At 44.3% G+C, this 16885-nt stretch overlaps 1 protein-coding gene across 2 annotated transcripts; it reads left to right on the top strand.

The window, feature by feature from the left end:
• The first annotated feature begins 72 nt into the window (after positions 1-72).
• LOC132568652 (ketosamine-3-kinase-like) lies at positions 73-16168 on the top strand. 2 transcript variants are annotated; one of them, XM_060234703.1, is made up of 4 exons: positions 131-422; positions 949-1218; positions 12011-12081; positions 13262-16168. In XM_060234703.1, exon 4 carries the CDS (start codon positions 13308-13310, stop codon positions 14232-14234), a length of 927 nt encoding a protein of 308 aa, XP_060090686.1. In that variant the 5' UTR covers positions 131-422; positions 949-1218; positions 12011-12081; positions 13262-13307; the 3' UTR covers positions 14235-16168. The 2 variants fall into 2 exon arrangements, with proteins under 2 accessions (XP_060090685.1, XP_060090686.1); XM_060234702.1 differs by lacking the exon at positions 949-1218 and having other exon boundaries at positions 73-422.
• The last annotated feature ends 717 nt before the right edge of the window (positions 16169-16885 follow it).

Raw genomic sequence — 16885 nt, 5'->3', positions numbered from 1 at the left:
CGCTTGAGTGGGCGGGATCAGAACTAGAAGCGTGGCTACAGGGGCGGTATTACGAGAAGAAATCCCTGCTTGTGGGCGGGGCCAGACGGCGACCTCCCCTGCAGTTTACCACACGTGGGCGGGGCTTGGCGGATGGGGCTCTCTCGGTGATTCGCTTAGGAGGCCGTTGCTGGCTGAGCTGTGAACTCGGCTTGCTTGGCTGGCGAGTCCAGGCAGTTGCAGCTTAGCCCGCAGTTCGTGGCTTCGAGGACGCGCCTGCGATGCCTCTGAGTTTCCGTGGGGCAGCTTAGCAGCCGGGGGTGGCAGAGAAGCTTGATGGAAGCGATGTCCCTGCAACAGGATCACCTCGGGCAACGGGGCAAGGGCGCTCTTCCTCGCTGACTGGAGGCTCCCGGCTCTCCGCAGCCTCCCACGACAAAAAGGTGAGCGAGATTGGTCCTTTGAGCTCCCTCTCCCGGGCATTTCTTTCTCATCCTTCCCTGCTCCCTGTATGCAGCGCGCTTCCGCTCCTATATCTGGGGGCCGCGGCGCTTACTCAGGAGAAGCAGGCTGAAAGGGCGGCGATTAGGAAGTCCGCTGCTAGGCATATTTCGTGGGAACCGAGAGCCTCGCTGCAGCCGCTGGGGCTCGCTCCCTGCCGGTGAAGCGTGCCTGCCTGGCTTCCTTGTCACCTGGGAAGGAGAGAGGGACGCTCCTCTCCTGCGTGTCCCCTCTCCACTTGCCATGCTGGCCGGGCTCTTCCCGAGCCGAAGGGTTCCCAGCGTCCTAGGCGCTATTTCATTCACTCGAGGACGTGAGAAGAAGAAGGGAAAGCCCTTTGCAAGCTGCAGCCCCGGCTGGGCCCGCTTACCTAGCGAGCGCGAAGGCCCGCCGGGGAAGGGCAGGCCAGTAGCTACCGGCGGGAGGGGCCAGGCCGCTCTATTTACCCCCCCCCCCTTTCCTCTGTAGGGCGCCTTCGCTGGACCCGAGGAAAAGGGAGGGAGGGAGGGAGAGTGAGCGCGCGCGAGAGAGAAACAGCGAGAGAGCGCGCGACTGCAACGGGGCAGGGAGAAAGCGGCAGTAGCGAGGGAGAGAAAGAGGAGAAAAAACAGCGCGTGAGAGAGCGACTGCAACCGGGACAGGGAGGAAACAGCAGAGAGAGAAGAGAGAAGAAAAAACAGCGAGAGAGAGGCAGAGAGAGAGCGACTGCAGCCGGGAGAGAGAGAGAAAACAACTGTAGTAAGAAACGCCGAAATGACCCCCCCGCCCCACCTTATCTCATTTTTTTATTTATTATGGGTGAGAGAGAAAGCTGCATCCAAGCCCCGCGCCCCCCTCCCCAAAACAATTTTTTTATCTCCCAGGCCCCTGGCTACCGGGCTGGGGAAGGGGCTCTCTCCGCCCTTTCCCTCTGGAGGATCGCTCGCTCCCCGCTGGCGCAGGTTGTGACTCGGTGGGGGAGTGGACGCATTCTCATGCCCTCAAACGCCCCCCCCCTTCTCACGCCCTCAAAACCCCCGGATCTCCCCCACGCTCCGGTGCCTCGTGGATTTTAAAGGCTCAGGGAAACCTCCGCCTTTCATCCCGCCTGGCCCGGTCCTGCTGGCCTTGAGGCGGGTGTTTGCGCTTCCTTGATGCTGATTGTCTTTGCCTCCTGCTTTGGCAGGAAGCTCTTCTGAGCTTGCAAAGAAACTGTGGGATGGATTCTGTATTAAGGTCTCTGTGCCCACTCAGATAGACTGCTCTGGGACTGTTTCTAGCAATAGAAACAGTGTTCTGGGACTAGAATGAGAGGGTGCAGAGTGGAATGACAGCCCCTGGGAGTAGCACCGGGGTTAGGGTTATGGAATTAAAGTCTGGGAGCCCTCCTTCCAATCTGAGAATGCTTCTGCTGCTCCCAGGGACTGTCATTTCACCCTGGGGGACTGCGATTCCAGTCCCAGAGTAGTCTGTCTGAGCACAGATACCTTAACAGAAAATCCATTCTGCATTTTCTTGCAACTTTGTGCTGCAATGTATTTCAATGGAGTGGAGCACAAGTAGTTTCACTTTCCAGTCTTTGTATGCTGGCTGAAGTTGTCTCCTTGCAAATGGCTGATAGTTTGAGCCAGCTTGTCTCCACTGAAGGAACCTGAGAATGGGTGCCTGAATGAGTACTCTAACCTGGAGACCCACAGCCAAAGGGGGATGTAAGTGGAGAGCCACTGTCACTCTGAGGAGACCTTGGGGGGTGGGAAGAGAAACTTGCAGTGCCCAGCCATTTCATTGCATTTTATATTTGTGAATTACGTTGTGATCCTTGGGTTTTTTCTTGATGTTTTATTTTAAGAATTCCATTGCAAAATTCCAATATCTCCCCACCTTTCCATTTTAAACAAAAACATCACAAGAGTTTTGAGCATGTTATAGTTTTTATCTCTGCTACCTAGCTAGCATCACATTTTATAACACACATGGCCCAGTCCCACAAAGTCCTATTTATGTCAGATCCTGCCCTTGTAGTAAATGAGTTTGGCACCTCTGCCTTCAGCTGATCCTGCATTGAGCAGGGGGTTGGACTAGATGGCCTGTATTGCCCCTTCAACTCTTATCATTCTGTGATTTTCTATATATAAATCATGCTCTGGGCTCTAGGAGACCAATGTGCTGAGATTGCCTTTTTCATTTCTACTGTGTCAGCGTGTTTGCACAAACAGGTCATACTGCCAGAACATACTTATCTTGGTTTCATTATGTCAGCCAATACTCTGGATCCATCCCACCTTGCATCAGAAGAGGCTCCAAATTCCTATTTCCTTTCTCAAAAGGGATTGCAGTGACTGTGCTCAAGCTTTTTCTGAGTCTGGTTCTCATGGACACAAGCCAACTGCTATGGTACAGTTGTGGCACCTTTTGATACAAGCCAAAATGAGAGTAGTATTTTTATGGCAAAGGTTAGCTGCCATAATACAAAGTGAAGATTCTGATGGGGCCTCTTATTGCTGGTTTTATTCTTTAATGATGCAAATATTTAATCAATTTTAGAGTGCATTCTGCATGTGTTCCAAACCATGATAAAAATGTATATGCAGATGAAGTAATTCACGTGTAGCCAGCCTTTAGAAAGGCATACCACTTTAGCAGAGTGTAACAAAAAGAGAATTGGGGACTCCTCAAAGCGGGACTTGACAGGAATAATTCTCCACAGGTGAGTGACATTCCCAAGACATCTGATATGCTTTAGCTATGATTAAAAACCCAGCCTAGGAACAGTTACATGCTGGTTGCCATGTACAGATTCCCTTCACTCCCCCATTTGGTAGTAAGACGAAGGTACCACAGATCTGATGGTATAATTGCCAACCTCCAGGTCACACCTGAAGAATGCCTGCTATTACAGTTGATCTCCAGACAATCACAGTCTGTTCTCCTGGAGAAAATGGATGCTTTGGATGATAGACTTGGTATTATACACAGCTGAGGTCCCTCCCCTCCCCAAACCCTGCCATCTCCAGTATCCTTTCCCCAAATATCCAGGTACTTTTCAACCCATTGCTGGCGACCCTATCACATGGGTGCAGCCATTCTGGTCTACTCACATGTCTGTCCTATTCAAGTCCAAAATGGTGCACACAAAGCTGGCCCAGGGTACTCGGTCATCTCAGGCAAAGTACAGTACCCCACTCTTTGGCCTGTGCCACCACCAGCTGGGACCAAGCTTAGACCTAGGATAGGGTTGCCAGTTGGGAATTTCTTGAAGATTTTTTGGGGGGGAGAGCCTGGGGAGGAGTTTGGGTAGGTAGAGAGCTCAGCAGGGATGTGATTTCATATAGTCCACCCTCCAAAGCAACTATTTTCTCCAAAGAAAGCAATCTCTATAGTGCAGACAGCTGTTGTAATGTCAGGAGAACGCCAGGCTCTACCTAGAAAGCAAGCAAGAAAAGTGAGAACCATGGATGAGATGGAACTGGAGAACCCAAAGCAACCATGTAAACAAAATCTCAACTCCAGACTAAGAAACCTCACTGTATTCAAAATGATTATTACACAAAAACACTACAAATTGTAATATCACACTTCTATTAGTTAAGCGCTTAAAAAGAGATGCATACAAATATAGGAGCAGAACAGAGAATTCAATGCATATAAGCTGAGTCCATTCAAATAAGTGTTCCATAGGGTTTAAAGAGTAAATAAAGTTCCAGAATATGAGTTCAACAAGTTCAATTTAAATCCAGTTAAGTTCCAGTGACCTGGTTCCAGCTTCCAGCAACCAATGATATCACAGACAATGTTTTGCTGATGCTTTTTCCAAGTTGAAATTCCTCAAATAACAACCAAGGAAATTCCAGAAATCACAATACAGTTACACATTCCATTAACATACCTTTACACCAATGAATTCTGCTGAGATGCTCAACATACTGTAGTTTTCCAATCAGTTATTAACTTTTCATGCAGAAGGACATCAAATCCCCATTTAACATAGAACTACCAGGTGTACATACTTCGAATAATCAAGCATCCCATTAAGGAGATTGCACCATTAAAAGTAATGTGTAAAAAACCCAAAATGTACAGTTATAAATGACAAGACAGATTGCAGTAATTGTTTTTATCTTTTAATGCATTTCTTGTTCCATGTGGATTACTTTATTTCTTTTCTAAACTCAGGTATTCTTTTTTCTGTTTCTCTTCTTAGACAATATGATAGATATCAATGAGGTATGCTTGCAGATTCAAAGAGTTTTTGTTTTATATATTTTATTTATCTGCATTTCTTCTCCTTTTAATGCAATTGAATCTTCAGTTGTTCATTTACTTCAATTCAGATCTTTTGTGACATGTTTCTGGACAGAACTGGAGGTTGTGGGGCCTTCAAATTCCAGCATCTTATGTGGTATCAGAGATGTCTTTGGAAATTCTTTCCTTTGGCACTTCAGTGGTGTACAAGGATGCTTCTTCAAGAAAAAATAATTATGCATTTTTTTAAAAAATCACCCCAAAAAGCATGATTTAAGAACTATCTAACAGAAATTAAAGACTGCTGTGTGAGATACCTTGGAAATATTTATAGTCTGGGGCTTCTCAGAAAACCCAGACAGACCTTTGTTGATGTGTTCCTGGACGGAATTGGAAATTGTGGGGCCTTCAGAGTCCAGCATTTTATGGGATATCAGAGATATCTCTGGAAATTCTTTCTTCCTCCAGCACTTCAATGGTGTATGAGGATGCGCCTTCAAGGAAAAATAATTATGCATGTTTTAAAAAAATCACCCCAGAAACATGACTTAAGAACTATCTAATAGAAATTAAAGACTGCTGTTGTAATGTCAGACCTTGCAAATTTCTGTGGTCTGGGGCTTCTCAGAAAACCCAGACAGATCTTTGTTGATGTGTTCCTGGACGGAATTGGAGGTTGTGGGGCCTTCAGAGTCTACTATTTTATGAGATATCGAAGATGACTCTGAAAATTCTTTCTTTCTCTGGCGCTTCAATGGTGTACAGGAATGCACCTTCGAGGAAAAATATGCATTTTAAAAAATCACCTAAAACATGGAATAAGACTGAGGTGTCATGTGTTATGAGGGCCAGATCTGACATAAATGGGAATTTGTGGGGTCTGGCCATGCATGTCATAAGATGTAATACCAGGTAGTGGAGATTTGAACTTTATTAAGGACACAAAAAAACCCAAAGATTTTTTTTTTAAACAACTTTAAATATAAACATACTTGAGAGTCTTGCAATGTTTTGTTAAAAATGGAAAGGTCGGGAGATAGTGGGATTTGGCAATGCAATGTTTAAAATAAACATCAAGAAAAAACTTAAGGATCACAGCAGAAACTAAAAATATAAAATGTCTGTCTAGGAAAACATGAAATGGCTTGGCATTGCAAGCTTCTTCCCCGCCCTGCCCAATCTACTTAGGTTGGCAATGGCTCTCCCATGTAATATTCCCCCTTGGCTGTGGTTCACAGGGTAGAGTACTTACTAGGCAGCAGTTCTTAGGTCCATTCAGCAGAGAAGCTGGCTCAATGCACCATGCCGTTATTTGCATGGACACAACTCCAGGAAGCATGAGCTTCAGCTGACAATAGGAATGCTGGGAAGTGAAACACACTACAGCACAGACAAAGTTTCAAGGAAAATGTGGAATGGATTTTCCATTCAGGTCTCTGGGCCCAGAGGGCACAGGTAGACCTTAATGGAAAATCCACTTCCCATTTTCTTTGTAGCTTTGCTTCCTGCTGCAGCCATAAAAAGCTAAAGACTTCTGCAGTTTCGGAGCTTCAAAGGGTGAGGAGCGGAAGGGGAAGAAAAAAGCCCAGAGGACTGATTAAACCTTGGGTTGGCAAGTTCTGGCCCACTGGCTGGACATTTCACACCCCTGGCCTAAGAGCTATCTAATGGAAATTAAAGACTGTTGGACCTTGGAAGTTTTACGATATGTCACAAATTCCTCTGAAAATTCTTTCTTCTTCCTCCACTTCAATGGTATAAGAGGATGCACCTTTAAATAAAAATAGTTATGCATGCTTTTAAAAATCATGTCTAAACGATGATGTAATAACTATCTAATGAAAATTACAGAAGAGAAAAAGAGATTAGATTTATACCCCGCCTTTCACTCAGAGTCACAGAGTGGCTTACAGTCTCCTTTCCCTTCCTCTTCCCAAAACTGACACCCTGTGAGGTAGGTGGAGCTGAGAGATCTCTTTTAAGAACTGCTGTTGAGAAAGAAGTTCTTTTAAGAACTGACCCAAGATCACTCAGCAGGTACATGTGGAAGAGTGGGGAATCAACGATCGAGCCAGGACTTTGGAAAGGCCATGATAGAAAAGAGTAAAAGACCAACAATCAGGGCTTAGAGGCCAAGGCCTGCCTTCAAGGTCTCTTCCTGGTATTGGCAACAAAGGTAGAGAAAAAAGTCTGTCTAACAGCAACCTCTGTTTTTTATGGGAACACACCATGTCCCTACCCTACCACTATTGACCATCCCTCTGAAAATTTCTTTTAGGTCCTGGTAAAGGCACTCTAAATATTCTCTCCAACCTGCTCCTCATAGTAGTCTATTCTCATTCTCTTCCCAAATTCAAGTAGCTCTTCAACTGTATCCTCTTCATCGGTCTCCACATTCTCACACATTCTTCTTTTCAGACAGTGGTTCTTGAAGAACCCAGAAAGATATTTGGTGACACATTCCTTGATACTATTAAAGGTTGTGGGGCCTCCAGACAACTTCATTTTTGGAGGTATCTGAGATGTCTCTGGAAATTCTTTGTCCCTCTCATGCTTCAGTGGTGTAGGAGGATGCACCTTCAAGGAAAAATAAGCATATTTTTTTCAAAATTACCCAAAAACATGACTCAGGAACTATCTAAGGGAAATTAAAGACTGCTGTTTGAGATACCTTGACAATTTTTGTGGTCTGGGGCGTCTCAGAAAACCCAGACTCATCTTTGTTAATGTGGTCCTGGACAAAATTGAAGGTTGTGGGGCCTTCAGAATCCAGCATTTTATGGGATATTTGAGATGACTCTGGCAATTTTTTCCTCCTCTGGCACTTCAATGGTGTACGAGAATGCACCTTCAAGGGAAAATATTTATGCAATTTTTTTAAAAAATCACCTAAAACATGGCATAAGACTGGGGTGTCATTTCTTACAAGGGGCCAGTTCTGACATAAATGGGAATTTTTGCGGCCAGGTCATGCATGTCATAAAATGTAATACCAGGTAGTGGAGATCTGAACTTTATTAAGGACACACACAAAACAAAGATTTTTTAAAAAACTTAAAATACAAACATGCTTAAGAGTCTTCCAATATATAGTTAAAAATGGAAAGGTAGAGGAATAATGGGATTTGGCAATGCAATTTTTAAAATAAAATATCGAGAAAAACATAAGGATTCAAGCAGAAACTAAAAATATAAAATGCTCCGTCTAGGAAAACATGAAATGGCTGAGCATTTCAAGCTTCTCTCCTGTCCCGCCCCATCTACTTAGGTTGGTAATGGCTCTCCCATATAATATCCCTCTTTGGCTGTGGATTCACAGGGTAGAGTACTCACTAGGCAGCAGTTCTTAGGTCTATTCAGCAGAGACAATGTTATGTATGAGGACTCAAGGGAAGACTTTGGGTATTCCTGCCTGGCTCATGGAGTCATATGGACTGAGCTTGGGGACTTGGGAACAATGGGCTGCAGGATCCAAAGCCCCCACAGGTTTGAATGATGCAATTACATGCTTGTGTGGGAATCCAGAGATGTATGTAAGTGAGCCTGGTGGCCCCAGCACTCAGCCTTGTAGTGTAGCAGCTGGATACTGTGCTACTCCTAATAAAGAGCTTGTTATCACTCATCCTGAGACTCCTCAATGCGTGGAACCCACCATACAATAGACAAGCTGGCTCAATGCACCATGCCATTATTTGTAAGGACACAACTCCAGGAAGCATGAGCTTCAGCTAGCAATAGGAATGCTGGGAAGTAAAACACACTACAGCACAGACAAAGTTTCAAGGAAAATGTGGAATGGATTTTCCATTCAGGTCTCTGGGCAAGTAGACCGTAATGGAAAATCTGCTTCCCATTTTCTTTGTAGCTTTGCTTCCTGCTGCAGCTGGCAAAGACAAGGCAGAAAGAGCTAAGGACTTCTGCAGTCTCAGAGCTTCAAAGGGTGAGGAGTAGACGGGGAAGAAAAGAGCCCGGGGGACTGATTAAAGCCTTGGGTGGGCAAGTTCTGGCCCACTGGCTGGACATTTCACACCCCTGGCCTAAGAGCTATCTAATGGAAATTAAAGACTGTTGGACCTTGGAAGTTTTACGATATGTCACAAATTCCTCTGAAAATTCTTTCTTCTTCCTCCACTTCAATGGTATAAGAGGATGCACCTTTAAATAAAAATAGTTATGCATGCTTTTAAAAATCATGTCTAAACGATGATGTAATAACTATCTAATGAAAATTAGAGAAGAGAAAAAGAGATTAGATTTATACCCTGCCCTTCACTCAGAGTCACAGAATGGCTTACAGTCTCCTTTCCCTTCCTCTTCCCGAAACTGACACCCTGTAAGGTAAGTGGGGCTGAGAGAGCTCTTTTAAGAACTGCTGTTGAGAAAGAAGCTCTTCTAAGAACTGTGACTGACCCAAGATCACTCAGCAGGTGCATGTGGAAGAGTGGGGAATCAAAGATCGAGCCAGGACACTGGAAAGGTCATGATAGAAAAGAGTAAAAGGCCAACAATCAGGGCTTAGAGGCCAAGGCCTGCCTTCAAGGGCTGTTCCTGGTATTGGCAATAAAGGTAGAGAAAAAAGTCTGTCTAAGAGCAACCTCTGTTTTTTATGGGAACACACCATGCCCCTACCCTACCACTATTGACCATCCCTCTGAAAATTTCTTTTAGGCCCTGGTAAAGGCACTCTAAATATTCTCTCCAACCTGCTCTGCATAGTAGTCTATTCTCATTCTCTTCCCAAATTCAAGTAGCTCTTCAATTGTATCCTCTTCATCGGTCTCCACATTCTCACACATTCTTCTTTTCAGACAGCGGTTCTCGAAGAACCCAGAAAGATATTTGGTGACACATTCCTTGATACTATTAAAGGTTGTGGGGCCTCCAGACAACAGCATTTGGGGGGGTATCTGAGATGCCTCTGGAAATTCCTTCTCCCTCTCGTGCTTCAGTGGTGTAGGAGGATGTTCCTTCAAGGAAAAATAATTAAGCATATTTTTTTCAAAATTACCCAAAAACATGACTCAGGAACTATCTAATGGAAATTAAAGACTGCTGTTTGAGATACCTTGAAAATTTTTGTGGTCTGGGTTGTCTCGGAAAACCCAGACTTATCTTTGTTAATGTGGTCCTGGACAGAATTGGAGGTTGTGGGGCCTTCAGAATCCAGCATTTTATGGGATATTTGAGATGTCTCTGGCAATTTTGCCACCATGTCAATGGTAGAAGAGGATGCACCTTCAAGAAAAATAATTATGCATGCTTTTAAAAAATCACCTATAAAACATGACCAAGAGTTATCTGATGAAAATTAAAGAAGGGGAGAGGCTTACAATCTTCTTTCCCTTCCCACCCCACAACACACACCCTTTGAAGTAACTGTTCTTGAGAATGCAGTTCTTTTAAGAACCGTGATTGACCCAAGGTCACTCAGCGGTTGCACATGAAGGAGTGGGGAATCAGGACCGAGCCAGGACTTGGGAAAGGCCATGATGGAAAAGGATAAGAGGTCAGCTATCAAGGTTTAGAGGCCAAGGCCTGCCCCCCAAGGTCTCTTCCTAGTATTGGCAACAAAGGTGGAGAAGAAAGTATCTGTAAGAGCAGCCTCTGTTGGGAACAGAATGTATTCCTACTGAGTTGTCGACTGAAAATGTCTTGTAGGCCCTGGAAAAGGCAGTCTAAATATTCTCTCCATCCTGCTCCTCATAGTAGTCTGTTCTCATTCTCTTCACATACCAACTGTATCTCTTCACGACAGTAACAATGCAAGTACCAGTAATCACTACTCCTTAATAATTAACTTATCAAAGATTTCAGGTTTTCACGGCTGGTAACATCATTAGGGTTTGTAGAATCTTTCGGGATCAAGTGCCGTGTTCTACTGGAGAAAGTTTTCCTTCCAGACGTTTCGTTCTCAGCTGCGGAGAACATCCTCAGTGGCGTTGCAGCCGGAGCAGGCGCTCAGACCTTCTTGGCTGATGTGCATTGAGATGCACAGCAGCCAAGAAGGTCTGAGCATCTGCTCCGGCTGCAACGCCACTGAGGATGTTCTCCGCAGCTGAGAACGAAACGTCTGGAAGGAAAACTTTCTCCAGTAGAACACGGCACTTGATCCCGAAAGATTCTACAAACCCTAATAATTAACTTGATAGTTATTATTTGTACCCTAACTAAGAAGAAGCAGAAATCTCATAAGACATACTGTCAAATCATTCAAAGTATTGTTTCTATATATTGAAGGAGTAACAGTCACAACATTTATATTTCCTGAGTGGTTAAAGCATTTTGTGAGTATTTAAAGCACTCTACAAGAACAGATAACAAAGCTTATGTATCCATCCACAGAAAGCAAACTCCAGACTTGCCTGTCTCCATTTGCCTTGGGGTCAGGCAGGCAAGAAAAGATGAAGGGAGTTTCACATTTCAGTTTCCACTTGGTTTTGCTATATGAAATTGGATTCCCAGCTTAGAATGCACTATTTTCACTACCACACTATAGGAAGCCAGCCTGCAGCAGTGGTTACAGACACAGACTAGGATCTGGAAGACCCAGTTTCAAATCCCCATTCTGCCACAGCAGCTTTTTAGGTGACTCATCCTAACCTATCTTATGGGGTGTTGTGAAAATTAAGTGGAAGAGAAAACAGTGCAAGCTGCTTTGGGTCCCAATCAAAGAGAAAAGTGGGACATAAATAATTAAAGATCAGCTTTGCAAGATTGTTTTCATAAAGGGCTATCCACAGTTTTGTGTGGCTCCTCTTGGAGAAACCTAGGCTCCAGTCAAGTCCAACCTCTGCTGTTTTCTTTCTTTCCTTTTGCTCATTTTTTTTTGGTAGGGTGAAAAGTAGATGACTTCACCCCACTGAAGAGAAAGAGCCTTCAGTGTTCCATTCTCATCCAGTGGGCGAAGTCATATGGAACTGGTTAGTAGTACTCAAGCTGTGATCCTTCGGGTGAATTCTCTCCTCTGTATCTCGTGCCTTACTACTTTTTGTAGCATCCTCCTGCCACAGGCTGCTTCCATTGATGATAGCCCACATCACTGCTCCGTGTATCTCCTTGACTGTAGCCCTGATGGAGAAGGCCGCCGCCGCTACTCTGGTGGAGAGTACTGTGATTTTACCAGGCAGCAACAGGCCCTGTGCCTCATATGTCTTAATCATGCACTGTTTGACCCAATAGGCTATGGTGGATTTTGACACTCTTGCCCTGGTTTTGCAATATGAACAGTGCATCTGAATGCTGCTGTCCTAATCAAGTAAATGTGGAGAGCCCTGCACATGTCTTACTTATGGCACATTTTCTCTTTCAGGTGCTTTGGATTTGGACAAAAAGATAGCAGAATTACTGGCTGATTACAGTGAAAGGCTGAATTCACATCAGGTATGAAGGACGAGTCCATCTGCAGGGTTAGAGATTCCCTCAGGAAGATACACAACTCCTTCCTTACCAACAGTGCCACCAGCTTGGATACGCTCCTTGCTGATGTGACTGTTATCATAAATGCCATCTTCCAGGGCTTTTTTTGTAGAAAAAACCCAGCAGGAACTAATTTGCATATTAGGCTACATCCTCGATGCCGAGCCAGACGGAACTGCATTCCTATTCGTTCCTGCTCAAAAAAAGCCCTGCCACCTTCCACAATAAGTACCTGAGTTCTGTTGATTTCACTGGTTCAAGTGGTGGTTTGATGAGAGCGTGTAATACCATAGGAAGGTCCCATGTAGGGAAACTGCTGACTTGGTGAAGCCAACTGCCTCGTCCCTTGTATGAACCTTCACACATGCATGTTTGTGGATAATCATTTGAGCCTCCTTTGTCCTAGGCAGGCATGCAGTGGTGCCATCTATGTTTTAGTGTGTTCAGTTTGAGGCCTCTACTACCTTCAGACAGGAATGGCATGGTGACACAATGTCTTTATACATTCGGTAAAGTGGATCCAGATGTCTGTCTTTGGTCAGTGCTTTGAATGTTAGCTATGTTTGGTTGTAAATCCATCTTCAGTGGTGGTCTTGACTGTAGCATGGCCTAGGATAGACATAGCAGTAGTATATGAACACCTAGTTTCTTTAAATGAAACTAAGTTCTCTGGGTCAGATGAACTGCATCCAAGGGTACTAAAACATCTTGCAGATATAATTTCTGAGTCTCTGGCCATTGTCTTTGAGAATCCTTGGAGGACAGGTGAGGTGCCAGAAGATTGGAGGCGGGCAAATGTTGTCCCCATCTTAAAGAAGGGGGGAAAGGAGGATCACAATAACTAATGACCCATCAGCTTGACATCAATACCTGGAAAAGTTTTGAAATAAATCATTAAACAGTCAGTATTTAGAAAGGATGACTGATTACTAAGAGCCAGCATGGGTTTCTCAAGAACAACTCATGACAAACTAACCTTCTCTCTTTCTCCCCCCCTCCTTAAGAAAGTGACTAGAAGGAAGCAAGGGGCTGGTGGTGGGGTGGAGGGGCAGCTGACCTGGGATGCTAGCCTTGCGCTGGCGCTGAGTAAACCCAGCCAGTCACATGACACACTGAGGAGGGCGGACTGTTGTTTTGTTGGCAGGTATAGGTGGTACCTACGAAGTTTCTGCTCTGCGTTCCTGAAGAGGATGGAGGATATTCTGAGGCGAGAGCTTGGCACCTCAGTGCTGAGGACCACAGGGCACTCGGGGAGTGGTTGCATCAGTCACGGCGAGAGCTTTCACACAGACCACGGCCGCGTCTATGTGAAAATTAACTCCCGCGCTGAAGCCAGAAGAATGTTTGATGGAGAAATGGCAAGTTTAACAGCTATCTTGGAAACACAGACAGTGAAAGTTCCTAAACCTATAAAAGTTATTGATGTGCCAGAGGGTGGAGCTATGTTTGTTATGGAGCATTTGGACATGAAAAGTTTGAACAGGCATGCAGAAAAACTTGGAATACAGCTGGCAGATCTTCATCTTCACAACCAAAAACTTCAGGAGAAATTGAAGAAAAATGCAAGCACCGTTGGTAAAGTTGAAGAGACAGATGTTCAGGTTGTAGAAAGGTTTGGGTTCCATACGGTCACTTGTTGTGGTTATCTTCCACAGGTGAATGATTGGCAACAGGACTGGGTGACTTTCTTTGCCAGACAGAGAATTCAGCCTCAGATGGACATGATTGAAAATAATTCAGGAGACAGGGAGGCAAGAGAGCTTTGGGCACAGCTACAGCTGAAGATACCCAGTTTGTTTGGTGATATGGAGATAGTTCCAGCTCTTCTACATGGGGACCTTTGGGGAGGAAATGTAGCTGAGGATAATTCTGGCCCTATTATCTTTGATCCGGCATCTTTCTACGGTCACTCTGAGTATGAGTTAGCAATTGCAGGGATGTTTGGTGGCTTTGGTGGTTCTTTTTATTCTGCCTACCACAATAAAATCCCCAAAGCACCAGGTTTTGAGAAACGGCTTAAGTTGTACCAACTGTTCCACTACATGAACCACTGGAATCACTTTGGAGGAGGGTACCGAGGCTCCTCTATAAATATAATGAGAAACCTGGTGAAATGACTTTCTACAGTAGAGTTTTATCTCTCTATTAAAAAATACACTTCCTGTTATCTCAGCTGCATTGCTTTACATCTGTTACAGTAGATGCTGTCCATGCATCTTCTTCCCCTTTCTGTGTCTCAGGTTTGGTGATGCCTTATTGCAGTTGATCAAAGAAATGATCAAGGAGCTAACTGAACTTATATGGAAGAGGCTGTTTTAGTGTTGCTGAAAATGTCTTAGCATGCTAGACTGGAGAAAATTATCTCTTGTGCAAGTAGTTTGATCTACTCAAAACAGCTCTTAAAATGAAGCAGCAAAACCCTAATTGTATTACTAGTGTGGCGATGGTAGCACCACTCTCCTCTTCTGCCTTCCCTTTGCCCTCCACCCTGGAGCCTCCTCAGAGTCACTCTTCTCAGAAGAGGGGCGGGTTTGTAGGCACCCAAACCCTCCTCTTCATAGGTCCCCCTCTGTGGTCTCCCATACTACCCATGGACCAGCCTCAGAGTCTCTCAAAGTTGGTTCTCCTCTCTGGCCATCCTCAGAGTTCAACTTTTTATTCCCCTTCCCTTGGTCCCACTTGTGCTCAGCCTTGTCCCTCAACCATCCCAGCTACCCATTGGTTCCCTCCACCCATGCTTCTCCCTCTTCCCATCTCATTCAGGCTCTTCCCTTCCGGCTTGGCACTGGGGAGGGTGGTGTTGTGCATCCGTTCCCCTCCTGACCCTTCACTGTGGCCACAGCTGTTTGGGCTGGTTCCGCCCATCTTTGGGCAGCTGGGGAGGGTGTTGTTGATCTTCTATTGGTGAGATCGCCTATCAGGCAGCTGCTTTGCTGGCCTTGTCACATCCTGCCCCATCTGCCACATTGTCTGCTGCTCCTGGCTTGCTGCTGGTTTCCACCCTCTCTGTGGCTTGTATCAGGGCTCAGCAGTCTTTCTCCCTCTGTCCTGGGGGACGGGGGTATGGGGGTTTTTGACTGCTGGGCTGGCCGGGTGAGTGCCTAGAGTCGGGGCTCACTGGGAGCAGGTCCCAACAATTAGCTATGTCTAAGCAGACTCCTTACCAGGAATTGCCTCATTCACCGTTCCCCTCATAACAATACAAGTGATTTACATTCTGGGGATTAATCTTGTAATTATTCTTGACTGAATTACTCTCAATCTTGCACTTCTATGGCAGACAACAAAAGAATGTAGCAGCCCTTTTACATTTCATTAGAAAAACATCTCAATGGGATTTAATCCTGAGTGAGTACAGGATGGAACCTAAGCAAATATTCTTAAGTATGGGTTTACAATTTCACTCCTGCAGCAGTTGGACTTGGTCTGTATCTTTTTGCATGTACTACAATTTGGCCACTAGGCCAGTGCGTTTATATTTAAGGCTGCAAGCAACAGAAGGGTGTGAGGAAATGTTATAAAGAAAGGCCAGTTTCAAACAAAGTCTGTAATACAAAGGTAATTTATCCACTCAAGAGTGGGTGTGGACCATGTTCTACAGTTGATAGGTAGGGCAAAGTGGGATTAAACAAAATGTAAATTTAGAAAGTGCAGGATGAAACATGGTAAGCAGATCTAAGAAAGTTATAAAGCTGAATTAACATAGGCGTGGACATGCAGGATATTAGCACCTCTAGTGTGTAAAAAACATTTTGGATTACTGGTATTAGATTGCAATAACATATTTGGGAAAATGTGTACTAAAAAAAGGCTATGCTATAAATAAGTTTAGAACACACATGATTAAGAAAAGCAACGAGAGAAGCAGTTTTGTTCTTTCAAGTGTTGGTTTCTTCATCCTCTAACACTAGGTAGGTGAAAAGCCATGATTCTTAGAATGCATGCTTATGCAGAATTCAAAATGCTTTCCACTGGTTACATTACAGCACTTCCTGAAAGTTTTGAATGTTGGGAAAACAGTATGAGTTATAAACTACATTTATAAACTTCAGCACTGTGTTTGCTTTTTTCCTGTCCTAGTTTCAGTACTAGTAGCACTGGCTGTTAACTGTGAATTTGACAGAAAGCTCAGCTCAAATAACAGTTTAATCTTCTTGTGCTGTTTAAATAAATTCTTTGCCTGATTAAAAAAAAAGAGAAACTGACTACTTATGTAGATCGAGGGAATGTGGTAGACATAGTTTATATTGATTTCAGTAAGGCTTTTGATAAGGTTCCACATAATATTCATGTTGAGAAGTTGGTAAAATGTGGTTTGGATCCTATTACTGTTAGGTGGGTCTGTAACTGGTTGACAGATTACACCCAAAGAGTACTTGTGAATGGTCCTCATCCTCTTGGAAAGGAGTGACAAATGGAGTGCCTCAAGGATTTGTCCTGGGGCCTGTTTTGTTCAACATCTTTATAAACGATTTGGATGAAGGAATAGAAGGAATGCTTATTAAATTTGCAGATGATATTAAATTGGGAGAGGTATCAAATACAGTAAAAGACAAACATGATACAGGATGATCTTGACAGGCTGGAAAACTGGACTAAAACAAATAAAATGAATTTTAAGGGGGGCGGGAAATGTAAAGTTCTGTATTTAGGAAGGAAAAATCAAATGCATCATTAAAGGATGGGGGACACTTGTCTTGGTAGTGGTATGTGTGAGAGGGATCTAGGGGTCTTAGTGGACCATACACTGAACATGAGTCAGCAGTGT

This window comes from Heteronotia binoei, chromosome 3 (genome assembly GCF_032191835.1).
Source record: "Heteronotia binoei isolate CCM8104 ecotype False Entrance Well chromosome 3, APGP_CSIRO_Hbin_v1, whole genome shotgun sequence".
NCBI lineage: Eukaryota > Metazoa > Chordata > Lepidosauria > Squamata > Gekkonidae > Heteronotia > Heteronotia binoei.
The sequence above is the reverse complement of the archived record's forward strand: the minus strand, read 5'-3'. Positions and strand labels throughout refer to the sequence as shown.